Raw genomic sequence first — 23,246 nt, 5'->3', positions numbered from 1 at the left:
TACTTTATTTTGTTATGTCCTCCTTAATACCAGTACTCATATTATTGTGTTCCAGAACGTTGGAGGCCTTTTACGGCATTATATCCGATTGCGACGAGGTGTTCAACTATTGGGAACCCTTGAATCTGCTTACGAGGCTTTTTGGGAAGCAAACGTGGGAATATTCGCCCGAATATGCCATCAGGTCGTACGCTTATCTTCTTCCCTTCACCATTTTCAACAAGCCGCTGAGGATTATCGCAGCATTGTTACCAAGTGTGCAGATTCCACCATATTTACAATTTTATCTTGTGAGGCTTGCCATTGCCCTTTCAACAGCATCTGCCGAGATACATTTGGCAAACACTTTGGCATACGTTTCGCCTGATGTATCCAATTGGTTTCTGATCTTGCAAGCAGTGAATCCTGGTATGTCCCACGCATCCATAAGTCTTCTACCCAGTTCGTTCAGCATGATTTTCACGCTTCTAGCTACCGCCTCCATAGTCAACTATCTGAAATATGACAGGTTTATCTTGAAAATTCAAAACAGCATTAACGAGAAGCTGCGATCTTTGGTCAAGGCAAAGACCCCAGACTATGACGAGAGTCTCAAGCTACTGAACCACATGTACACGGAATCTATGATCGCAAGAAAGAGACATTTCACTATGGCCATTCTTTCCATCGTGGTTGGTGGTCTTCTAGGTTGGCCATTTTGCCTTGCTCTGGTCATTCCTTTCGGCCTCTACGTTGCATTTTCACTCATATCCAGAAAGTCGTACTCCCAGTTACTCACTTTTGGTGCGCTAGGGTTTGCGGCAATCTTGTTCATCTCTATTGTCATCCTTCAAATCGATACTTTGTTCTACAGAGAAACCAGTTTTGTGCCATTGAACATCGTGCTGTACAATGTACTCTACTCGGATGAGAAGACAGGTCCCAACATATTCGGAACTGAACCATTGACTTATTATGTCCACAACCTCCTGCTTAACTTTAATCTCGTGCTGCCTTTGGCCGTTTTGGGAATTTTGTCGCCAGTCGCATTTGAGAAATTCAACTTGAAGCAGATAAAGACAGTTCAGGCCCCAATTCTTCTGTGGTGTGCCATTTTCTTTTCACAGCCTCACAAAGAAGAACGCTTCCTATATCCAGTCTATCCTTTGGTCACACTATCTGCCTCGTTCTTCATTTCTCAAATCACCCAAATATTCGGCAAGACATACTTCTTCGCTAGAGCCTACACTTTCCTGTGCAAACTCGTCTTGTTCGCTACCATTTCCTCTGTTTCAGTTTTGCGAATTGTGTCCCTGGTGTCAAACTATAGCTCACCCCTAACGGTTTTCCGGTATCTGCCTGCATCAAACTCCGATGTCCCAGAAAATGTCTGCATTGGCAGAGAATGGTACCACCACCCTTCCTCATTCTTCTTACATCCTAACCAGCGGCTGAGATTTGTCGAAAGCGGTTTTAGGGGTATGCTCCCAGGAGACTTTGTAGAGCCAGTATCCAATTCCTGGGCGGCCCTATTCAATGCCACATCAGCAAAGCCCCAGGGATTTAACAATGAAAATCGGTACAACCCAGATTTGGTTATTCCATTCAGCGAATGCGATTACTACGTTGATCTAGATATGCCTGTCAATCCAGAAATGGGTGAGATTCAAGTATTTGAAAGAGCCAAGACGGTTGGAGACTGGGAGCTTCTTGTATGTGACAAGTTTCTCGACACGGAGAACAGTTATGGTATCGACAAGATCCTTTATATCCCAGATAGGGAAATTACTATTTTCACTGAGCGGTTGGACTCCTTATACAAGATAGCTCAAGATCATCCTCATGTGAAGAAGCTTCTGTCGTGGGTGCAGAAGAGATATATCCTCATCAACAGCTTACTAGGGCCCAAATACGAAACCTTGAAAAAGCACCCATACGCACAGAAGATTGCCAACCACCAAGGGATCATCTATTTACAGTCGCTGGCAGGGCAACTTAAGCATTGGATAATCAAAAATGCTTCACAGTTGCAAATACCACAGCCTGCGATTGAGTTTTTCACCAACGGACAGCTACAATACCACCAACTGTGTCTGGCAAAGCACAAATAATTCATCTATTAACCAAAGGTTTTCAACTTAATGTGTGAAAACTCCTCTAATACCGTTTCTGTCTCAGTCTCTGGAGCGGTTGCTAGTTTCACCAGTCTTTCAAGGTTCTGTTTTTGGTCTTCGGAACACGAATCCACAAATGACTTAAAATGTGCTGGTGAATGTTGAATGAGATCAAGAAGTTTGTGGTGCAAATAGTTCTCGTACTTCCGTGAAGTGAATTCATCGAACCAGAGAATGATCGGAACGCATATCTTGAGGCATCCCTCGATTTTGTCCGACGAGACAGACCTAGTCAGCACAATTAATATCTCGAGAATGAGCCTTGGCTCTTTCAGCTTCGACTGGTACACCTGATCCACGAGCTGAGGAATTAGTTTTTCCAGGATGAGACCGGTCTTCTCATTATTTTTAATCAGCGTTTTGATCGCTTGTATAGAGATTGTATTCAAGCTGGTTTCTTCGGAAAGCAAGCCATTAATGATAAATTCCGAGACCTTTCCTGCTTCTTCCTCCGTTAGGTGCAATTCATCGGTCGTAGTGATCACGATGAAAACCGTGAGAATCGAGTTTTTGTTGCTAACGTTCAAATGTTTCCTGATTGAATGGAAAAAGCGAGACGTTGCGGAATTTCTAGGATCAATATGTGCGAGACTGGAAATAATCCTCTTGAGCGTTGGAAGCAGAATTGCGATGATATCTGAATTATTAAGCTCGTAAACCAGGGTGAATGCGAAAAGGAAACAAGTGTGCAAATCCAGCTGAATCACTTCAGGAAGATATGCAATCATATTCAACGACAGGTCAAATGCCTTCTTCAAAAGAATTAGATCGTGACTCTCAATTGCTTTAAGCGGGGTTCTTCCTAACTCCCGATCTCTGATAAAAGGAAGGATTTGAATAATAGCCAACATGTTAATCCTGAGTAGCTCAAAAAGTTTGTCCACATCGCTGTGAAGCTCTTCCGGACTCTTGGAGTTCGAAGAAGTCTTGAAATAAGACTCAAAGACCCCAGAGGCCAACTCCAGTAGTTTCAACTTGAACGAGGGATCAGAAATCAAAACGAGCCTATCTAGCAGATCAATGAATTCGACGAAAATAGAATCATCAAAAACCAGTTGTAATCCCGATTTGAGTTTCAATATTCCTGCCAAAGCGTCTAAAACACGAAAATCGTATGCTGTTACAGCCTGTTTGGTCTTGGATGAGACCTTGATCAAGTGATCAATGCATTGACCAAAAAGAACCAAGAAAAAGTTGGATCCGTCATCACGCAAAAGCTCATTCAGATGCGCAGAATTTTCGTTTGCAATCACACCAATAACCTCAACAAAGTCCACCCAGCACTGTTCATATGTATTGATGTCCACATCGTCGGAATTGGTGATCAAAAACTGGCTGCCGTACTTCATCATCGCGAAATCGCGCAGCGAATATAACCAGAGAGGTGTAAGAATGTTTATGTACTTGTCCACCAACTGGCTTGTATCTGAATGACCCGCAGTATTCACCTTGATTCTTGACCAGGCTTGCAGAATGTACACCAACAGCTTGTTTTGAGACTTGGCAGTGAGAACAGAGACCTCACCAATCTTCAAATTTTTAGGCACTCCATTGGAAATCTCGTTGCCGGAGCCCTTTGCGTGCGCAAACTCTTCTAAAGATGTGGTCAAAACGTTGACGATACGGTGCATACGACTCACTTGGCCAATGTTACTGCTTAGCAGTTTCGAAGCCAAAACGACAGCAGTACATGCGAGTCCGATGTTAGAATCTTTGCTGAACGCTGGAACAATTGCCGTCGTGATTTGGGCGGACTGTTGTCCAAGCAAAGAGACTTCTGGGTACAGTGGGTCACTCATGTTGCCATAAATGTCAATGATATGCCCTATGAGTTCCAAGGAGGAGATTCGAAGTTGAATCAGACTCGAGGTTGAGCAAATAAAAGCAATCTCAACAAGCTCAGATATCTTGGTGGAGATATATTTTTGCAGTCTAGAGTCTTCTCTTGCACTTGAAACAACAACAGTGAGCAGTTGAAGGATATATTTTTTGAATTTCCATTTTGTTGTCTCATTTTCTAGCACCATCGACTGGACCATCGCGGCATGCGCATGGGGCGGCCTAGCCTCCTTTCTTGAGGAGTCTCTAGTGTCTTCGCGCTTGATAGACGACTCATCTTCTTCAGAATGAGCAAAAGTTTCACCTTCTTCATCCATCTCTAAGTCTGAATGCTCAGGTTTTAGGGTGGGAGCAGGTACAGGGGTGCTTGATTTTGACTTGGGCTTTGGCTTGACAGAAACAGGCTTTTTAAATCTCATAGGATTGAAAAGAGCACCCGAATGGTTGATTCTCTTTCTGTATTTGGAGAGTAACGGCTCATAGAGCACATGTTTGCTCACGTTGAATAGCTTCACAAGTTTTTCAAACCACTGCACCTTCTCTGCAGCCGAGGAAAACTCCAAAAGGTTGCTAAACACTTCTTTGACTGTGGAGCTATCAGCATACTCCAAAGAGATCCACAAGAATTGCTCCATCTCGGAATCAATGCTATTCCCTAGCTTCAACAGCTGGTTATATGACTCTAGTGCGAGCCTCCAGTTGATATCACTGGTTGTGACAGGGTATATCTCCGTCGACTCCTCGCTAGCAATGTAATGTCCATTGGAGACGCCCACTTTGATGTTGTTGATGATTGAAAATTTCACAAATTTGATGTAGGTTTCCATCGAAATCAGTGAATTATCGAAAATCAACAGTTCCTCCAAAGCCTTGAGCAGCTCTCTCGATATTCCTTCAACTTCCTTCTTCTCGAGACTGATCAGTCCAAAGAGTATATTCTTAAGTTTTTGCTTTTGTGAGATCTCCCAGAGTCCAATGGTAGGGCCTGAGCTATTGATTATCACGCGAGCTAATCTGGCCAACAGGACAACAGAGTTTTGCCCTGCACGGTAATTCAAGTTCGAGGACACAGTGATAGGCGAATTAAATCCAAATTCATCAGAGTTCAGTACATTCTCCATTGCCGCAAGTAAATTTGTCAGCAAAGGCCCAATAAGCTCAACTTGTCGCTGGCTGGAAATAACAGTTGTGAGTGAATCTAATGCAGATGCATGAACCAGCGGGTGAGGATCCAATACCAAGGTCAAAAGAACGCTGAAGATATTAGTGATATTCATAAGATTGGAGTATTCAGAGATTTTGGACAACGTGAGCGAGTCGAACGAGCGTGAGTTGGGTTCTGCATTTTTCACAATTGATTTGATGAAAATAGCGATCTGTTCTGCCAACATACCCTCCTTTGATGCTGTCAACGAACAAATAAGACCTATCGCGTCCGAGTTAAGTTCTGCGAGTCCATCAAATTCGGAATATTCAGCGTAAATTCTTTTCAAGAGATCGATCAGCAACACGCTTACTGAATTGGAAAACTCCATCTTGGGATGAGAAGCTGATTGCTTGAAAGTTTCATTGTGGTTATGCATATAGCTGACGACGCTATGGATAGAGACACAGACATTTTGCACAGTGATGTTGGAAGCATGTCCCGAATTCGGGAACAGAATTTCTTGTATGTTCTCCAAGATCGAAATTTGCACCTTGCTAGATAGAAAACCAAACGAAAGAGCTAAAATCTCCACAGAAATATCCACGAGCATCGTGTCGAGGTCAGGTGGCGACAACGAGAAGTCGGTGTATCCAAAACATGTTGAGCCCTGATATAGATACATCAGATAATCGTTCAGGAATGACGATTGGTCAATACCATCTGAATCAAACACGGTCAGCGGTGCCAAATGACTTTTGATTCTGTTTGACTCAACTGTGTACAGACTTTGGATTGGTAGCTCGTCGATGGTTTTAATCTCATCTGATGGTTTCTGTTTACGCAGAGTGGTCGACTTGACCAATAGCTCGTCAACCTTGAACGTATTGAGTTTTTTGGTCTTGATACCTGATTTGCAGATATTCTCCACCACATCCAACAAAAGGCTGGAGTTAGAGTCAGATTTGGGCAGGAAGGGTTGTAGTTTTATGTGGTTTTGATAAACACGAAGCTTATGGAGCTTAATGGTTCTCTCAAGCATTGGTGGTACAGACAGGTTTGAAACCTGCATCTTCAGGTTTGAGATAAACACAAAACTTTTGTTAACGATCTGGTTGAGTGATAAGGCAATCTCGGGCGTCAGCAAGCTTGATTTCGATGAGCTTTCAATGGAGGACCTAGTTGACGACAAATAGTTAGTATAGCTCAAAAGACACACCAATGATTGATTTTTGATTTCCACCAGCTTCATTATCTCGTTCAAATTCGTAATCTTGGTGAATCCATCAACGGTTGATGTCTGAACAAAGTCAGAAGGCATGGAATGGGTGAGAAGGTTTTTCCAGATTGTAATAAATTGCGAGCATTCTAGAAGGAAGAAATTACTTCCCGAGCTGCCATCGTTCTCAGTAGCGTAATTGAAAAGGCCCATAAGGATGATCCAACTGACAAGCTGTTTCTCGTAGTTGACGTTTGAGACATAGTTTCCTGAACCCGATCCAAAAAGGTTACCCATAATGACGGTTGAGTTGAACTTTTTAAGAAAATTGGTTGACATGGAAAATACTTGAAGAACGAAGTCCGCATTAATGTGCTCCTTCGGGCACGTAGAAAGAATCGAGGCGATCAGGAATGCAAGGCCGTGGTTCTCGTTGAATAAGAAGTTCATGTCCCCTTTACCCTCGTCAAAAGATGCCAACAGAGTGGATAGTGATTCGTTCAGAATATTGAAGGAAAGTTCGGGTTTGATAGAAATAAGCCTTGTGATTGAGTCCACCGCAACAACCCTAATCTTGAAGTTTTTATGTTTGCAAAGCTCAAACAACGTACTGCATAGCTGTGATGCGAATGAGTCATGAGAGTCCGAAATACCATCTTGCTGAGAAAGAACATATTCGTCAAGCTGATCAATAAGCAACTGAGATAGTTTGAGTAGGGACAGCACGTAATATTGATTGTCGACATCGTGATCTGGGGCAGGAACTGCTTCGATCAGGGAAGGAAACTTCACCACATTGCTTTCGGATGTACTTCCGTACACGATTTTCGAAAGAATGATGAGTCTATTAATGTCCGAGTCCACCTCTCTTAGGAAAAAGGAGTAAAGAGTGTCAATTTGATTAAGGATCTCTATTGGATTATCGAAATTATCAGTGACTTTGAAAAATCTGTCGTCTTTCGAGGGTTTCAGCTGATTTACGGACATGCCTTTGCCGAATATGTGATAATAAATAATGTTCAACGTCTCGAGGAATTTGAGAATCATGTAATTGATGCCATTTTTGTAGCCAATGCGAACGCTATTCGTGGTGTAGTACAGATTCATTTTCGACATCAACTGAACTATGGCTTCAACAAGGCCAGTGCGGATCTCTTGGGTGTGCGACTCTTTTGTATAATTGGCCATCAAGTAACTTAAAGTGTACTCGAAACACTTTTCCTCCTCACCGAGGTTTACACCGAAAACAATAACATTGAAGACAAGCAGATCAGCTATGTTTTTGGATATCACAACCCGAAGCTTGGGTTCTTGAGTGGACAGGGCGGCTGTTAAATCGTTCAAATAGGGCGTAATGGACGTGAGGTAACTGGTGACGGAAGGAGTGCTTTTTCTGCTTATGATCGAGAGTACATATCTGTCCGATTTCAACAAGTGGACCAAGGTGTTATATGCATACGATACACTAAGGAGTGGGTAAATGTATGTGTGAGATGAGTTTTTCTGTGTAAGGTATTTGGTAAGCTTCAAGAGTCTTCCCAATAGCTTATCGTCCAAGGTATTAGAGCTGTTGTCATTACTCAGGATAACATCCAAGGCCAGCACCATATCTGTAAAATAGTTTGCCTTGAAAACCCCGGAATCGATTGCAGTATTGTAGTTGTCATGACATTTGGTGAGGTATTTGTAAATGGTGGTCAGCAGCAGGTTTTTGTATGAATTGAGGAATCCGCCAAATTGCGCAAAAGTTAACTGTACAAAAGCCAATGCCATGTGTTTCAGCGAAGAGTACCACGTTGACTTGATTGACAGTTTTTTGAAGTCTACTAATATATTAACCATTTTATTAGTGACATCAATCAGTTTGATGTTGAACCTGTCGTGTGCATTTTTTAGCATCTGTGACAATACCAATGTGTACGTCTTCGCCAAAAGCGTGTTAACCCATGTAGATAGATGATAAACTTCGGGAACATCATTAAATGTGGTTGTGAAATGATCGATCAACAGATCCAGCTGTTCGCTCGCAAACGTCAAACTTGGATTGTCCAAGTCCTCGGACTCCAAATGGGTATGGAGATTGGTCAAATACGTTGCAATGCAAGCCTGAACGGTCCGACCGGACTCCTTGTTATTGTCTTGCAACAGAGTTGGCTGCAATTGGGTGAAAGCAAACTTGTCCATAATCTATCTGATCGTCAACTTTACGTGGAACAAAGAGAAATGTAAACCTAAAAAAATATTTTATTCATTTTCTTGTGCATCTCGACATGGTTCTCTCAACGGCTGAAAAATCGTACATTTACGATTCGCTAGCTGGCGAAAACTCAACCAGAACAGATTCCAGGAAAACCAACGAATTTCGGCCTTTGAAAGCTGTATGCTCGTTTGTGCCTAATTGTAATGGCTCCTCTAGAGTGTACAACCCGGATGGAATAGAATGCATTACCAGTGTCAAAGCAAAAGTTATCAGAACAAAAGACATATCCGAACTAATAAACGTCGACGTTGATGTCGAGGGTCAACGAGATAACTCGACCCTATGTCTGAATTTATCAGCAATGATACAGCGTGCGTTAGTCAACAATTTTGATTTTGAAGTGCTTCGACTGACAGATAAATATTATTTCCAACTATATGTGGACATACTCGTTCTTTCTGTTCCAGGAGACTTCAAGAACTCATCATACACGCTGTACTCGCTTCTCTCTCTCATCTCTATGGGTACGTATCTGGCCTTGAAGTCTGCCAAACTGCCGTTACTCACATCGACCACCAACGATCGCGAGATTGAGGAAGAGCCTTCATTCGCAGACGATTGGGAGCTTTCCACAAACCTGATACCTGCAGACTCGAAATTTCAACCAATGCTGATATTCGTAGTTGGGTTGGTTGGATCGAACGTTCTGGTCGATCCTTCTCTGGATGAGGAAGAAGTACTAGAAAGCGGTCTATGCATAGGGTACTGCCAAGGGAATATAGTTGCTCCAATTCAATCAGTGGCGCTGTCCACAGCAGATGGACAGGCTTTCAATCGCAAAACACTCAACAAGGCTCTCGAAACGGTGAAGCAAATTGGCCAGCCTGTGGTAGAAGCCCTTGAAAGTATTCTCAATACCGAGGTGGATGAATACGGAAGTTTGTTTTAACTCTCCGGTTTCAAGGATTTTTCGCTGCGAGACAGCGCTTCATTCGCATCATTCAGCACCTCTGCCTCCTGCTTGACTCGTTTCATCCAACGTTCGATCAAGGACTCGTTCTCTTGCTTTAATTTAGCCATCCTGTCATTCAGCAAGTTATTTTCGATGTTCAACGACAGTATATCATCATTTAATGACTCTAGATTCTGGAACTTGATTTTGCTCTCTTCCTGCAACCGCAGATGGCGCTCCTGTAGTTTCTTGTATCCATCTGTCAATATATTGAAATTATTTTTGATAGTACTCAACTCTTTGACCAGCTCTTTATTCTTCGCAATTTCGTGCTTCAAACTGTCTTCTGTCAAGTCCAGTTTCTGTTTCAGTTGGTCAATTTCTCCCAGCAGGTCCAACACTGTTTTTTTGCTATCATCACGCTGTACCGTATCTAATTGTCGTTCCAGCGACGCAATTCTGGTACTTAAAAATTGAACTGGATGTCAGTAAACAAATCTTTATACTCACATGACAAAAACACGTCTTTCTGGGTCTCCATTGACTTATCTCGCTGCGCCAGTTTTGCCAGTAAATCATTTTTCCAGGACATGAGAAACAAAAGTTAGAACAAAATAGAATCAATTAGCACACAATTTATCTTATCCCGCAAATTATGGGAAAACCCGAATCTCCCCAGAAATCATCAGTGGAGAGGTCACATTCGACAAATTCGATATCATCGTTGCTAAAAAACCGTTTCAAAAAGAACCAACAAGATGATAACAAGCAATTGAAGAGCCCACAGACAGATATAGCAGAGACACCAGAACAAGATGGCAATAATTCGCAGACAACTGAGGAACAAGACCTGACTCTCGAGCAGTACCGTAGTCAAATAAAAGAACAATCTGTAACATCCCAAGAAGACCTTGGCCATGCGCAGGACGGGTTTCTCAACAGATGGGGGTTGTGGGGCCAAGAGCAACAATCTTCTTGGTCTAGCTGGATAGGAACTTTTGGACGACAGGCCGCAACGCAATCACACACTAATGCTGCCAGTAATGTAACAGAGAGTGAAGCGCGCGGATGGTGGGGGTGGCCGTGGTCAGCAGCTGCGAACGAGAATTCGAAAGATCAGGCATCAGTGCGAACGAGCGAGGATGAACGAGTGAAAGCAGCAGTCGACCAATTATCTGTTCTGGGGCCACAAATACAGCGAACAACATCATGGGCTTTCGAAACTCATTATGGGAACAAGGGAGGCGAACTGAGCATTTTCGGTACAGCGACTTCAAATTCGCCTGTTCATTGTGAATCGCTACCAAAAACACAGTATGAAAATCAAGAAGCTTCAATCGACAAGCTAGAAGAGTCGTTTTCTGATGTGGTACCTGATATAAGCTACAATTACCGCGATTTAACTAGGAGGACAAAATTGCGGCTTTTCCTATCAAAGATATGCCCCGTTCCATTGGTACCTCCAGAAATGCACCTCTACCACGACCCGACATTCAACGAACCCTTGTTGGGCAAGACAGAGACTAAAAAGGCTCTTATAATATCTATTCATGGGTTCCTCCCTTTCAAAATGATTAAATCGCTTATCGGACAGCCTACAGGATCAGCTAATATAATGACAGAAAAAATCACAGATTGCTTGCGTGAATGGGGAAGAAATCACGGAGTCAACATGGATATAGAAACCATATCGATGGACGGCTCGGGAAGAATCCTCGAAAGGGTCAATAGCTGTCTATTTTTGCTGCTAGACAATTGGTTAGACTCGATTTTGAACTGCGATTATTTATTTGTTGCATCCCACTCTCAAACAGTACCCGTGGCAATACATGTTATATCGCGACTGATAACGGCAGGCTACATCGATAATATTGAAAAGGCAGGACTAATAAATATTTCAGGGGTGTGTCTTGGTCCTTACAAAGGGCTCGACTCGAAGCTTTCCGTCAGAGCCTACACTCCTTTTGAAAACGACGTTTTGATGGAGCTCTTTGATTTCCAAGACGACGAAACCGTCCAAAGCAAAGAGCTCGCACGACATATCGAAATCCTTTTGCGCAAAAATGTCAAGCTGACTTTTGTTGGCTCGATGGATGACCAGTTTGTTCCGCTCTATTCGTCTATGTGTGCTCATCTCAATCATCCCAACATTTATAGATGCGTCTACCTGAAAGACAACACTCCTGCATTTTTGAGGCAGCTTGTGACGCTGGTGATGATTGTGCGAAATTTGAACTACGACGATCACGAATTGCTAGTTGAAATTAATAGCTATTTACAGGGCACTTTGGGAGCAGGAAGTCATGGCAATATTATAACTAATAAAAACGTTTATCGGGTGGGTATCGCCAATATTCTAGAAACCTCAAACCCTGTTGCTCAACATCGTCTAAACGTGAAGCCTATCAACGTTAAGAAATTCTGCTTCAACCAATATCATCTCCCCTGGTGCCTGCGAGGATTTTTGCAAGAGGTGTTGAAATTGCACAATTTCCCCACCAGGAAGCTATTGCAAAATTTGTTTGACGCCTACAGACAATGGGACCCTCAGTCAAAACAGCACAAAGACCTCAAGTACACTATTGAAGTTTTAGGCAAGTCGCCTATTGGGGAACTGTGTATGGATTAATATATGCTTTCTGTAGGATTCGAAGCACACCCTAACACCGATACCTGATACAGTAATTTGCAAGGAAAAAAAATAGAAGAATCAAATTTATGTATTGAATAAATTAGACAACAAGTCTTTGGGTACTCTAAAAATATCGATACTGGTTATTTATTGCACGGAAATCACCGGAGTCTCAACATCAGATCATAAGGCGTGATTTTCATTGTTAGTCATGGCTTTCCCCAGCATTTCAGGCACGAGTTCAGGCAGATCGTCCATCAGTCTTGAAAACCCTCGTTCGACTCAGGTCAGACGTAAGCCAAGTGTGGGAAACGTGTTTTCTAGCATTGTGAACACGGTCCGTACCTCTGTGATCAACAGCACAAATATCAACTCACAGCCGTCCGGCGAAGAGTCGCCAAATCCGACACGGGCGGCCTCTGCTGGACAATCTTCTATTTCCCTGCCTTCGTTGTCTGCTGATGATAGCTCTGGCCCCAACTCCGAACGCTACGAACAGGATCAGACGCAATACAATCAGCACAATCGGTTTGATCGCCACCTCTACAACCTGAACATAGCGAATAGTCCTACAGTGGCCAATTTGAGTGCTTACGTTGAGAACTCGCAACCGCGGCCAACCTTGGAAGCGCCTGTTCCAGTGACGAGGCTACGCGAGACAAATAGTGCCCCACCAGAGAGTCCTTCAACCGACGCACCGGCAAATTTGAGCGCAATAACGTCGGAGGCCGTTGAGGGGGATAGTGATATCAATATGGAAGATCTGGCAGATTCCATGAGCGAAGGTATCACAACACCTCTCGATGCCCCTGGGGCAGAGATGGAGGCGCCTAAATGCGACGAGAATGGATACTACGCGATTCGTCTCACACCATTCATCGACCATTCGTCATCGACACCATTTATGTATTTTGGGCCTCTAATTCGCAAGATCAAGCCTGGAATGTCGATTATGGTGGGGAGATACACAGAAAAATGCAAAAGTGCCGCCACAGCTCCACAAGGTTCCTCAGCAGCTGTGGTTTTCAAGAGCAAGGTTGTGTCGCGGCAGCATGCCGAAATATCTGTCGATCACAATGGTACTTGGTATTTGAAGGACGTGTGCTCTTCGTCAGGTACATTTCTGAACCATGTCAGGCTCTCTCCAGCAAATACGGAAAGCAGGAAGTACGTTCTAAAGGACTCCGACATATTGCAATTGGGAATGGACTACCGAGGAGGATCGGAAGATATCTATCGATGCGTCAAAGTGACGGTGGAGCTGAATTCTTCATGGTGCAGGAGAACGCAGAAATTTAATGAGGAAGCACACGAACGTCTAAAAAAACTCACGCTTATGACATCAGAAGAAGAGGTCTCGCCATGTGCCATTTGCTTGAGTGCCATAAAGCCTTGTCAAGCGGTTTTTGTCTCAAGCTGTTCGCATTCGTGGCACTACAAATGCATCAGGCCAATAGTGGTCAAGACATACCCCCAATTTCTGTGCCCAAATTGTAAAGCAGTCTGCGATATGGAAGCCGATTTTGACGAGGACGAATAAACGTGGAAAAAAAGCCAAATTGTTGCGGGCACGTACACGCATCACTGGAAAATGCACACAAGCTTGTATTGCCGACAAACATTGCAGATACGGAAGTGTTGAGTGTAGCGTAATTATCGGGCGGTGAAATGTTTTGTCCCAATCAGGTTCGCGAAATGTCCGAAATAATAGGGAGGAGACCTCACACCGCATAATTTCAGCACCTTTATCTAAAAAATCAATCGCATTGTCTTTTTTTCTTTTGGTATTTTTAGCACCTCCCTCCTATAAAAGGCCTTCGTCTCCTCTCAAAAAAAACTGCTTCACTGCGAACGGTTTATACTCTCTCCCCCGTTCTAAAATAAACAGTTGATAATTCTTATCAATGGCTAACAAAGTTTTTACGGTCCAGATCTTCTTCATTGTTTTGAGAGAGACCTTGGAAGCCGTTGTCGTCGTTGCGGTTCTTCTTGCTTTCTTGAAACAGAGCTTGGGCTCTCGGAGCCCTGCTGTGCACAAACAGCTCCGGAAGCAAGTTTGGTGGGGTGCGGGTTTGGGTGTTCTTATCTGTTTGATCCTGGGAGGTGCATTTATTGGTGCATACTATTCTCTGGACAACAATATTTGGTCCAAATCTGAAGATTTGTGGGAAGGTATTTTCTCCCTTATCGCCACCGTCCTCATTTCTTTTATGGGTATTGCCATGTTGAGAGTTAACAAGATGCAGGCCAAGTGGAGAGTCAAAATCGCCAGAGCCTTAGTGACACCTCCTGTCAGCAAGGCCGAACGGTTCAAATTTGGCTACCTCGTCAAAAAATACTCCATGTTCATTCTTCCATTCATCACATGTATGAGAGAGGGTCTGGAAGCTGTTGTTTTTGTTGGCGGTGTCACTATGACTTCTCCAGCTTCTTCATTTCCATTGCCAGTTGTTTGTGGTCTGATTGCTGGTATCGGTGTCGGTGTCCTCCTTTTCTACGGAGGTTCCACGGTTTCACTGCAGCTATTCCTGTGCATCTCTACTGCTATCTTGTATCTGATTGCTGCTGGTCTATTTTCTAGAGCAGTCTGGTACTTCGAGACCTATATCTTCAACAAACAGACTGGTGGTGATGCTTCCGAAAACGGTTCCGGCCCAGGTACTTACAACATCAAAAAGTCTGTTTGGCACGTCAACTGCTGCAACCCAGAGAGAGACAACGGTTGGGATGTCTTCAACTCGTTGCTCGGATGGCAGAACTCTGCCACGTACGGTTCTGTTTTGTCGTACAACATCTACTGGATTGCCGTCATGTTGACTTTGGCTTTGATGTATTACGAGGAAAGACACGGCCACCTTCCATTCACCAAAAACTTGACCCTCAGAAAGTTGAACCCAATGTGGCACATCAAGAAGAAGGGTAAGAACGAGTTGTCTGCTGAGGAAGAGGCCCGTCTTTTCAAGGAAGCCAACAGGAAGCTTGTTGAGCAAGCTCAGAATCTTGATGGTTCGAATGAATTCGGGGCTGCCAAAGTTGAGAAGGTCACTGCCGACGATGAAGCAACTGCTCTGAAATAAAGGCAGATCGAAAACAAGACTGACTATGTGAGATCGTCCAACACACACACACACTCGTGACGATTGATCAGAACCAGTCTTGTTGGGAATGCTGCTCAATTTTTTTAATATTATACACACACACAGGGGAACTAGAATGGGGGAGAGAGTCCGTTCCATGGCCCTTGATGGAAACACACACACACACACACACACACCATATCTTTCAGTTAGTCAAACTTTTCCTTGAGTTTTCGAGATTTGACTTTATGGTATCTGATTTAATAATTAATATAATAGTCTTTTTTATGCTATTGAAATCACGTGTATGCAAAGTCGTTCCGATTTGAGCTTCTGAGTCCTTTGAACTTCTTCGTGGGACTTGGGATTGGGTCCAGGGCTACAGAGCATTTGCGCTTATTCTCTGCAGGTTTCCCAGGCAACGTCTGCCCACGAAGACTGTTCTCATTACCCACATGGCAGCAGATCATATCCCACACAAGTCTCATTTCGGAAACCTTCCAGCTTTCTGGAAGCCGCGAAAGCAATGGTTTGATCTTTTCAGAGACTGCATCAAATAAATACAAGTCGCAGCTTAGTGCTTGCAAGTTTTTAAGCAAAACCAATTTCAGCAGTTCTAGCTCCACCTCGTAATCTGGGGGGTCCTTAACAAACCAGGAATCAAATCCCTCAATAAAATCTTCCATTGCCACGGCCCCCAGCGTCGCATACAATGTTTTCACGCCACAGCTATAGGTTTGATTCTCAGACGCTGATCTCGTTGCCCCAAAAATGCAGTTTATAAGCAGTGCAAAGTGGTCAAGGTCTAATGAGTTGTCGGTTTCATAAGTGATGAGGTCTTTCACAAATTTGAACATTAACTGCTTGAAATGAGGATTAGGCGTAGTCTGAATAAGATAGCAGATGAATGGAGTATGGGCAACAATGGTTGGACGGATGGACTCACCGACATCTTCCAAAGACATGAGCTTTCTAAGAGTATTGATATCTTCAAACTTATTATGTTCTTGGTCTGTGAGATAGTAATCTAAAGTGAGGACATCAAAATTGGGTTTCAGCTCGGAGTAGTCGATTTCTGCGTCTTGATCCGCACCTTCCTCTTGATCATCAGATCCACCGTAACACACTGTCAGATAGTGGTCAATGTCAACAGACTCTTTTAGTAAATACTTGGTGGTAAGGGCCATAGTGTTTGTTTCCAAACTTTCTCGATCGAAAATGTAGGCATGAAGATTATCTGATTCAGCCTTTTCCACAATAATTCTTAAGTCATCCGACGCTGTAGCACTGGTAAGAATCTCAGGCGAATCAAATAGGTGATCGGTAGTTGACGATAAAATTTCTGGCTGAAATTTGACCAATTCGCCAGTAACCTCGTCCATACAGTATTGAAGTTGATATGAGTCGTCCTCGTAGTATTGATCTATGATGGCGTCGTTGTAATATCTATCTTGATTATCATGACATCCAAACTTCATTACCTCTGAGACACTTATTCTTACATTTAGGAGCATGCTGACTATCGCCTGCCGAAGCGTCTGTGGGTGCAAAAGAGGTTGAGGATTAACAGGCGGATTATCCTTGTTGTATTGTTTCATATTGTAGTATAAGGTTATAGACAATATGCCCACAATACTGATGACCAAAGCCATTTTGAAGTAGTATATATGGGCCTGGAGCTGATGTAGTCGCTGATCGCAGAATTGAGCATAAAAATCGCTCGATAGATGACCGCCCTCTGAGAGGTAACATTTTGTTGTTTGAAGGTCCATTGGCTCTGTTAAAGATGGATTATCTAGAGTCAGTCACTGATGCAATCAACTTACTGTAATGCGCTGGTGTCAACCATGTCAGCCACTGGTCTACTATTGAAGACATTAATTATGATGGGAAAAAGGGGATAAAAAAATATACGCGGAAGTAGCTATATTGTAGGAAATAAATATTTCGATCTTCGATCAATAAATAGGTGGTAAACTAATAAATAAGCCCGAGCAACATAAATGTACGCTAGAGCTCGTTGCTGAATGGTACAGGTCCTGATGAGTATCTTGGAGGAGCGTTTCTGTCGTACATGATACCTCCTGGTCTTTGAGGGGGGATGATTGGGTCTGGGTGCTTGAATTTGTTAAGCATGAGCTCAGTTTTGTCAATGATGGCCTATAACATTAGTATTGAAACTCTAGAATAACTTACCTTTAGCTCTTTTGGGTCTGAGACGTTGCGGTTCTGCTCGAAGCGCAGCCTGATCTCTGCTGCCTTTGCACGGTAGAAATCACGTCTGTTGATCCAGTCAGCAGCAGTTCTCAAGGACCGTCTATACAGGGAGGCAACAGTCTTGATATTCTCTGGCGAAAAAGGCACAGGTGTCTTGGACATGAAGAATAAAGATTGGGGAGAAATAATAAGGATTGAAAATGGTCAACTACCCCACATCTGGTTAGACGTCGATCGACGGGGACGATTTTCAGCTTTTGTAAATACAGCAAATAGCAACAAAAAAATAAAATTCAGCTCTACCTGTTTCATTCTATATCATGACCCAAGAGATACATTCGAATGCTACAGCTACAGGAAAACCCTCCGAAGCCAAACATGGATCATCGGGATCATCCTCGGATCAGCAAGGAGAGCCAATTGGTAGCTTGCAGCATTTAAACCCGGACTTTGTGCTCAAGGTTCTATACCTGGCTGATCCGAACACTTTGGAGCCTCAAACTGAGTCCGATACCAATCTTCAGAGACTAGTCAAGGCATTGGATCTCAATGGATTCCAGATAAGCATCAGGCCCCACACAGATTCCAACCATCTGCTCGTTTTTATAAAGCTAAAGGACGATTTATTTGAGAAGCTTGCAAAGAAAACTAAAGAGGTTGAAGGCTTCTATGGAGTCGTGGCACCTTCTGACATTTCCACGGCAGATAGGCTCAGAATAGTGTACACTAAGCTGACAGGAGAGAAGATTGAAGGTAACGCAGAGATCACTCCTGGAGAAGGCAATTGGAAGTTTGTCGAGGCATGTGTGCCTGTTGCCAACCACCAGGCTATCCAAAAAGAAGCTCAAAATTTGAAAAGCAACCTGCTGAAATTTTTCAGTGAGCCATTCTCCTCAAAGCAGTCCGAGTTTCTGTTTCAAAACTTTGGCTCCCCAACAGCTTTTTATTTCCAGCTGAGCAATCTGTACATCTATTGGCTCGCATTGCTGTCTGTAATTGGAGTGATTTGCAATCGTGTGTACGGCAGGTACTCGAAGGTGTTTACTGTTCTCAACCTGCTAAGTGGTCTTGGGTTTTACCTGAGCTGGTACTTCAAGGAAAAACAACTTTCTATGAAGTGGAATCTCACCAATGTGTCAAAGCTGGAGTTCAAAAAATCAGGCTCCAAAATCAGGCCTCACCAGGTACTTCTGCGCAAGCTCTTATTCACTCCAATAGCCGTCGGCGCTGGCTTGACTTTGATGTTTTATCAACTGGGTTGTTTTGTCATAGAAATTTTGCTGACAGAGATTTACCAAGGTCCTCTCAAAAGCTACCTCTCGCTAGTCCCTACCATCTTGATTTGCTCCATTGTTCCTATATGTACTGCCGTCTACACAGTGGTGGTCAATGGCTACCTTTCGTTCGAAGGGAATGCTGACAGGAGCACGAAAAGGAAATCGTTTTTGATCAAAATGTTTGTGTTCAACTTTTTAGCAAGCTACATGGCTCTATTTATCACGTCATTTATCTACCTACCCTTTGGATACAAGCTAAACGAATACCTCCCTCACATTGGTTCCTACGCCGAGAAGGTGTCCAGCTCCAAATCGTTCATTCCAAAGATCCCTCTGCTACAATCTGACTACGAAATCAACAAGCTGAGACTCAACACACAATACATGTATTTCATTCTTACCAACCAAATCGTGGGATTGCTGCTTGAGTTCGTGCTTCCTCAAGTGCTAGCCAGGATTTTCGCACTCCCCTCTGTGAAGTCCCTCATGGGTCCTGCCAAGTTGCTGCCCGTGAAACTCACTGATCCTCCTCAGGAGAAGGAGTATCTCGACAAGATTCGGAAGATGGTCGAGTTGCCCGAGTTCTCCGCAGACGACGAGTTTAGACAGCTTGTCATCCAATTTGGATTCCTAATGCTGTTTGGACCAGCCTCGTCGCTTGGCCCAGTCATATCCTTGGTTATAGAGCTGTTTCAGGACAAGGCCGATTACTTCAAGCTTCTCAACCTCACCAGGGCTCCTGTTCCCGAACGAGTCGAAAATGCTTTCCCATGGACGGTCTTTATCAAAGTTCTGCTAATTATCGGCACTCTCACCTCTACATCCATCTCTTTGATGTATAATGGAGGAGACATTGTTGCATCGACATCTCGTACCTCGGTGAAAAACAGCTGGTACTTGATTCTTCCCTTTATTGTTATCGGAGGTATTCTTGTGCACTCAATTTCGTTCTTTGGCGAGATGATCATCAACGAATATTACGTCGAAGCGTCTCCAGAAAATGCTAAGAAAGAAAAAGCCCTGGCCAGACTGCTGGAAAGAGAGGAAGAAGAGAAACCTTCGACTTATGTTAACAACGTGGACGAATTGCTCAAGTTTGCCTCGGTTTTACCAAAAAGAGTTATCGTGGAGGATAAAAAGACTAAATAGTCTGAATATTTTAAATATATACCCTCGTTAGCCTTATGTTCGCCTGACATCCACTCGTACTCTTTTCCACACAGTGTGCAGATACAAGTCGCCCACTTTTTCGAGCTCATCAAGCTTTGGTGCCTTGAGATTCACCTCACAATACGAGCCTGCTGAATTCTGGCGCATAAACGTGCCAGGATTGACCACTAACACGTTCTGCACAATCTTGCTGAACGCCTTGAGCTCCGAAGGAATCACAAGAATGTCAGGCAAAGACGTATTGAATTCAGCTAGTCCCATATAACTGACGTGCAGGTCCGCGCCGCTGATGTGCACAGACTGCTCGTCCTCCTTGAGACTCCGTTTCTGTTTCAGCCCGCCAGGGAACACCGGGTAGTATCGCCGCTGCTCGATCACGTGACCAGAGATTCTGTCAAAGCGCGACTCTTTCAAGGGGGCGCCCACGGCCACGTCTTTGAGGTCTTTGAAGATATCATTGTTGGAGCAGCCGACGAGAAACTCGTTCAGTTGGAATGTGGCTGGATTCGGGAAACACTTGACGTTTTTGGGCATCCCCAAATTTTTTCTGTCGAACGAGTCCTGTGGATATGCGGCGTGCTTGGTGGTGGCATCTTTCGTAGAGGGGACCAGAATAACGAGGCATTCGAGTTTCCGCAGGATAGGTGCCACCACGGCACGAAACACGTCGTCTAGCGTAGCTGGCTGTTTTTCGAGCCCGTCGAAGTGCAGCGTTCCGTCCGCTACTTGTGCGTGGTTGACGTCCACAAAAGGCCCAAACATCACCACTGTATCTGGACGCACCTCATTATTCATTTTGTCCACAAATTCTGCCAGATGGGTGTATTCAAGCTCTCTCTGCGGCGTGTACGGTCCTGCGGTGAAGACCACCTTCATGTTTCCTGCTCCGTACTCATACGACTGCAGCTCCTCGGCGGATGAGACAGGTGATTCTAAAAATGGGATTTGGTGCGTTTCGGTGACTTTGAAGAACTCTCCTGTCAAATTTTGGCCGCGGAAACAAACGATCTGGCCAGGGAAAAATGAGTAGTTTTGGAGCGAGGAGAGGTCCAGCTTAATTCTTTGGCCTATTCCGCCAAGTCGTGACGTTTCCAGAAACAGCGAATTTGCGTTCAAGTCAGCATCTGAGGCAGTCAATGGCGAGTCTGGCACGATACGTCCCACAGTGAGGATCTCATTCTGGGACTGGATATTTGGGTTACCAAACTCCTCGCTGTCGAATTTGTAGTGTTCAAGCACAACCTTGGCCATGCTGTCAATTTGCTCGTCCAAATAGTCTGCCACTTCGAGAAGTTTTTGATTCATGGTGCGGAACTTGTATTTTTGAGGATTGAAATTGGCCAACAGCTTCGGCCTGATTCCGCTACCAGGAAGCACGTCAAGATGACCGTTCAGTGTCTCGATGATTTCGCCTGAAACGGCAGATCTTGTGGGAGAAGATCGCAACGGCGACGACCCCACTGCAGTAAAACTGACATCGGCACTCTGTGGTGTGTCTGTCCTGCGCTTCTTCGCGGACGGTGTCGATGGTATTAGGTGCATGTTTGGCGTTCTCATCATCGGACGCTTGACTGAAGAGAGCGGTGTCTTTTGCTGGCTTTTCACAAGCTTTTTCTGGAGATGTTCCTGAAGTCTCCCGAGATTCTCAACGTTCAACTGCAGCGGATCATCTGCTGCACTCGCGTTCATCACGTATGTCTCCCATTGGACAAACAGGTCTTCTACACTCAGACCAAATATGGCCATCAGCTCCTCGCATTTTGAGCCAACATCGGAATCCTCAGGCTTCAAATTGAACTGAAGCAGCACGCTTTGGGACGCCATATCTTAGCTTTTTTAAATCGCGTCGCGTCTCAAAAAAAAGTTGAAAAGTGTCACCGTTTAGCATTATGTAAGCACATTCAGTCTAGATACGTAGTATACATTACTCTTCCTTCTTGTCGTCCTTTGGCTCTTTTTCCTCCTTCGTGTCGTTTCTGTCTTCCTTCTCGCCCCTTTCTTCTCTCTTTGGAGACTCTTCTCTCTTACGGTCCTTCTGGTCGTCCTTTCTGTATTTTTCCTTTCTGCCACGGCCGCCTCTTCTCTCGCCAAACTTCTGGGCCTTATATTCGTCATAGCTGACCTTGCTAATCACATTAAGCTCCTTATCGTTGTACTTTGGCTTCTCCTCGGCAGACACGAATTTCTGTGCGTCCTCTTCTTTCTTGAACTCGACAAAAACAGATCCAACAAACTTCTTGTCCCTTTTCTTCATTCGGACCTGGTTCACAGGGGCAAACTTTCCAAAGAACTCAATGAGCTCGTCCAAAGTGGCATCCTCCGGCAAATGCTCGACGAAAACGCTTCTCTTGTTGATTGCAACCTGGACCTCGTTCTGGTTTGCTGGCAATGGAGTCTTCCTTCTCACCATCTCACCATTCTCAGAGACCTCCAAAAGGCTCTCAGACTGTCTCAGGGCCTCGACAATGGTCTCGATCGGTCTGTACTTCTTCATCCGCTCGAATTGCGAAATGACGCTAATTGGAACCCAGCCGTCGTTGGCTTGTTGAGTGGTGAAGAGGAACTTGTCATTCAAAAGGTTCGAGTCCGAGAAGTAGAACTCGACCTGCGAAAGAATCTTTGGTTTGAGGTCTTCGGTGGCCATTCTGTCCAGATGATTTTCTTGATCTGTATGTCGCTCTAAAAAATTTTTATTCGAATATCTAGTTTGCGGTGTACGGGTGTATGAAGCATGCCTTACTCGAAGAGACTTCGGCTCGACAGCACGTAGCACCCGAGTTTCGAGGATAATTGTCTGCATATGCGATGGAGCTCGGCAAGGTCGTCGAAGTTCTCCTCATCGCGGAGATTCCAATAGAAAATTGATGTATTGGAGACGAGGATGCAATTTAGAGGTCGATCCTGGAACTGTGTCGGTATCATATCCAAGATGTTGTTCAGCAACTTGTTCACGTCGCCAAGGTTTTCAAAATTGTCATAAACAACTACTCGCTTTAGCAACTCGCCTGCTTCCGTGCCTGAATTATCTTTTTGCAACTGTTTTTTAATCTGATAAAGACCAGAGTTCACTATATCAGCAGACCCGAACTGGTAAGCACAGTCTAGAATAGCAACAATCCCTAGTGCATCGCTCTTTTTCAGAAGTTCACAAACGTAGTTTATCCATTCAGGCGTGTTTTGCACGTTCAATTGAATATATCGTTCTCCCTCTAGCTCGGTGTTTATCTGTTTGATCTGGGGGTATCCAGCCAGATCCGGCAAATCAAAGGATGGTTGGGGTAATCGAGCAACCTATTATTAGCAATTCAAATGTTAGGTCTTACCTTTGTAAATTCGACCCTTTTCACGAACTCCAAGTCCATGTCA

General features: G+C 44.1%; 13 protein-coding genes across 13 annotated transcripts; 6 read left to right on the top strand and 7 right to left on the bottom strand.

The window, feature by feature from the left end:
- Positions 1 to 14: 14 nt before the first annotated feature.
- On the top strand, positions 15 to 2,090 carry HPODL_04285 (alpha-1,2-mannosyltransferase; the record flags this gene model as incomplete). The annotated part of the gene is made up of 1 exon (XM_014079080.1): positions 15 to 2,090. The coding sequence occupies one exon, from the start codon at positions 15 to 17 to the stop codon at positions 2,088 to 2,090; it is 2,076 nt and encodes a 691-aa protein (XP_013934555.1).
- An 8-nt stretch (positions 2,091 to 2,098) lies between these two features.
- On the bottom strand, positions 2,099 to 8,539 carry HPODL_04284 (uncharacterized protein; the record flags this gene model as incomplete). Its single annotated transcript, XM_014079079.1, has 1 exon — positions 2,099 to 8,539. The coding sequence occupies one exon, from the start codon at positions 8,537 to 8,539 to the stop codon at positions 2,099 to 2,101; it is 6,441 nt and encodes a 2,146-aa protein (XP_013934554.1).
- An 86-nt stretch (positions 8,540 to 8,625) lies between these two features.
- On the top strand, positions 8,626 to 9,504 carry HPODL_04283 (Protein involved in rRNA processing; the record flags this gene model as incomplete). The annotated part of the gene is made up of 1 exon (XM_014079078.1): positions 8,626 to 9,504. The coding sequence occupies one exon, from the start codon at positions 8,626 to 8,628 to the stop codon at positions 9,502 to 9,504; it is 879 nt and encodes a 292-aa protein (XP_013934553.1).
- HPODL_05261 (Autophagy-related protein 16) lies at positions 9,501 to 10,099 on the bottom strand (the record flags this gene model as incomplete). The annotated part of the gene is made up of 2 exons (XM_014079077.1): positions 9,501 to 9,985; positions 10,018 to 10,099. The coding sequence occupies 2 exons, from the start codon at positions 10,097 to 10,099 to the stop codon at positions 9,501 to 9,503; spliced, it is 567 nt and encodes a 188-aa protein (XP_013934552.1).
- Positions 10,100 to 10,162: 63 nt separating this feature from the next.
- On the top strand, positions 10,163 to 12,136 carry HPODL_04282 (uncharacterized protein; the record flags this gene model as incomplete). Its single annotated transcript, XM_014079076.1, has 1 exon — positions 10,163 to 12,136. The coding sequence occupies one exon, from the start codon at positions 10,163 to 10,165 to the stop codon at positions 12,134 to 12,136; it is 1,974 nt and encodes a 657-aa protein (XP_013934551.1).
- A 214-nt stretch (positions 12,137 to 12,350) lies between these two features.
- HPODL_04281 (uncharacterized protein) lies at positions 12,351 to 13,679 on the top strand (the record flags this gene model as incomplete). Its single annotated transcript, XM_014079075.1, has 1 exon — positions 12,351 to 13,679. One exon carries the CDS (start codon positions 12,351 to 12,353, stop codon positions 13,677 to 13,679), a length of 1,329 nt encoding a protein of 442 aa, XP_013934550.1.
- Positions 13,680 to 14,043: 364 nt separating this feature from the next.
- On the top strand, positions 14,044 to 15,216 carry HPODL_04280 (Plasma membrane iron permease; the record flags this gene model as incomplete). The annotated part of the gene is made up of 1 exon (XM_014079074.1): positions 14,044 to 15,216. One exon carries the CDS (start codon positions 14,044 to 14,046, stop codon positions 15,214 to 15,216), a length of 1,173 nt encoding a protein of 390 aa, XP_013934549.1.
- Positions 15,217 to 15,515: 299 nt separating this feature from the next.
- On the bottom strand, positions 15,516 to 16,814 carry HPODL_04279 (uncharacterized protein; the record flags this gene model as incomplete). The annotated part of the gene is made up of 1 exon (XM_014079073.1): positions 15,516 to 16,814. One exon carries the CDS (start codon positions 16,812 to 16,814, stop codon positions 15,516 to 15,518), a length of 1,299 nt encoding a protein of 432 aa, XP_013934548.1.
- A 412-nt stretch (positions 16,815 to 17,226) lies between these two features.
- HPODL_05260 (uncharacterized protein) lies at positions 17,227 to 17,595 on the bottom strand (the record flags this gene model as incomplete). The annotated part of the gene is made up of 2 exons (XM_014079072.1): positions 17,227 to 17,376; positions 17,413 to 17,595. 2 exons carry the CDS (start codon positions 17,593 to 17,595, stop codon positions 17,227 to 17,229), a joined length of 333 nt encoding a protein of 110 aa, XP_013934547.1.
- A 158-nt stretch (positions 17,596 to 17,753) lies between these two features.
- On the top strand, positions 17,754 to 19,859 carry HPODL_04278 (Conserved hypothetical membrane protein; the record flags this gene model as incomplete). The annotated part of the gene is made up of 1 exon (XM_014079071.1): positions 17,754 to 19,859. One exon carries the CDS (start codon positions 17,754 to 17,756, stop codon positions 19,857 to 19,859), a length of 2,106 nt encoding a protein of 701 aa, XP_013934546.1.
- A 33-nt stretch (positions 19,860 to 19,892) lies between these two features.
- Positions 19,893 to 21,704, bottom strand: HPODL_04277 (B subunit of DNA polymerase alpha-primase complex; the record flags this gene model as incomplete). Its single annotated transcript, XM_014079070.1, has 1 exon — positions 19,893 to 21,704. The coding sequence occupies one exon, from the start codon at positions 21,702 to 21,704 to the stop codon at positions 19,893 to 19,895; it is 1,812 nt and encodes a 603-aa protein (XP_013934545.1).
- A 100-nt stretch (positions 21,705 to 21,804) lies between these two features.
- Positions 21,805 to 22,524, bottom strand: HPODL_04276 (uncharacterized protein; the record flags this gene model as incomplete). The annotated part of the gene is made up of 1 exon (XM_014079069.1): positions 21,805 to 22,524. The coding sequence occupies one exon, from the start codon at positions 22,522 to 22,524 to the stop codon at positions 21,805 to 21,807; it is 720 nt and encodes a 239-aa protein (XP_013934544.1).
- A 92-nt stretch (positions 22,525 to 22,616) lies between these two features.
- On the bottom strand, positions 22,617 to 23,242 carry HPODL_05259 (uncharacterized protein; the record flags this gene model as incomplete). Its single annotated transcript, XM_014079068.1, has 2 exons — positions 22,617 to 23,171; positions 23,204 to 23,242. 2 exons carry the CDS (start codon positions 23,240 to 23,242, stop codon positions 22,617 to 22,619), a joined length of 594 nt encoding a protein of 197 aa, XP_013934543.1.
- Positions 23,243 to 23,246: the final 4 nt, after the last annotated feature.

The sequence above is a fragment of the Ogataea parapolymorpha genome, chromosome V (genome assembly GCF_000187245.1).
Source record: "Ogataea parapolymorpha DL-1 chromosome V, whole genome shotgun sequence".
Lineage (NCBI taxonomy): Eukaryota > Fungi > Ascomycota > Pichiomycetes > Pichiales > Pichiaceae > Ogataea > Ogataea parapolymorpha.
The sequence above is the reverse complement of the archived record's forward strand: the minus strand, read 5'-3'. Positions and strand labels throughout refer to the sequence as shown.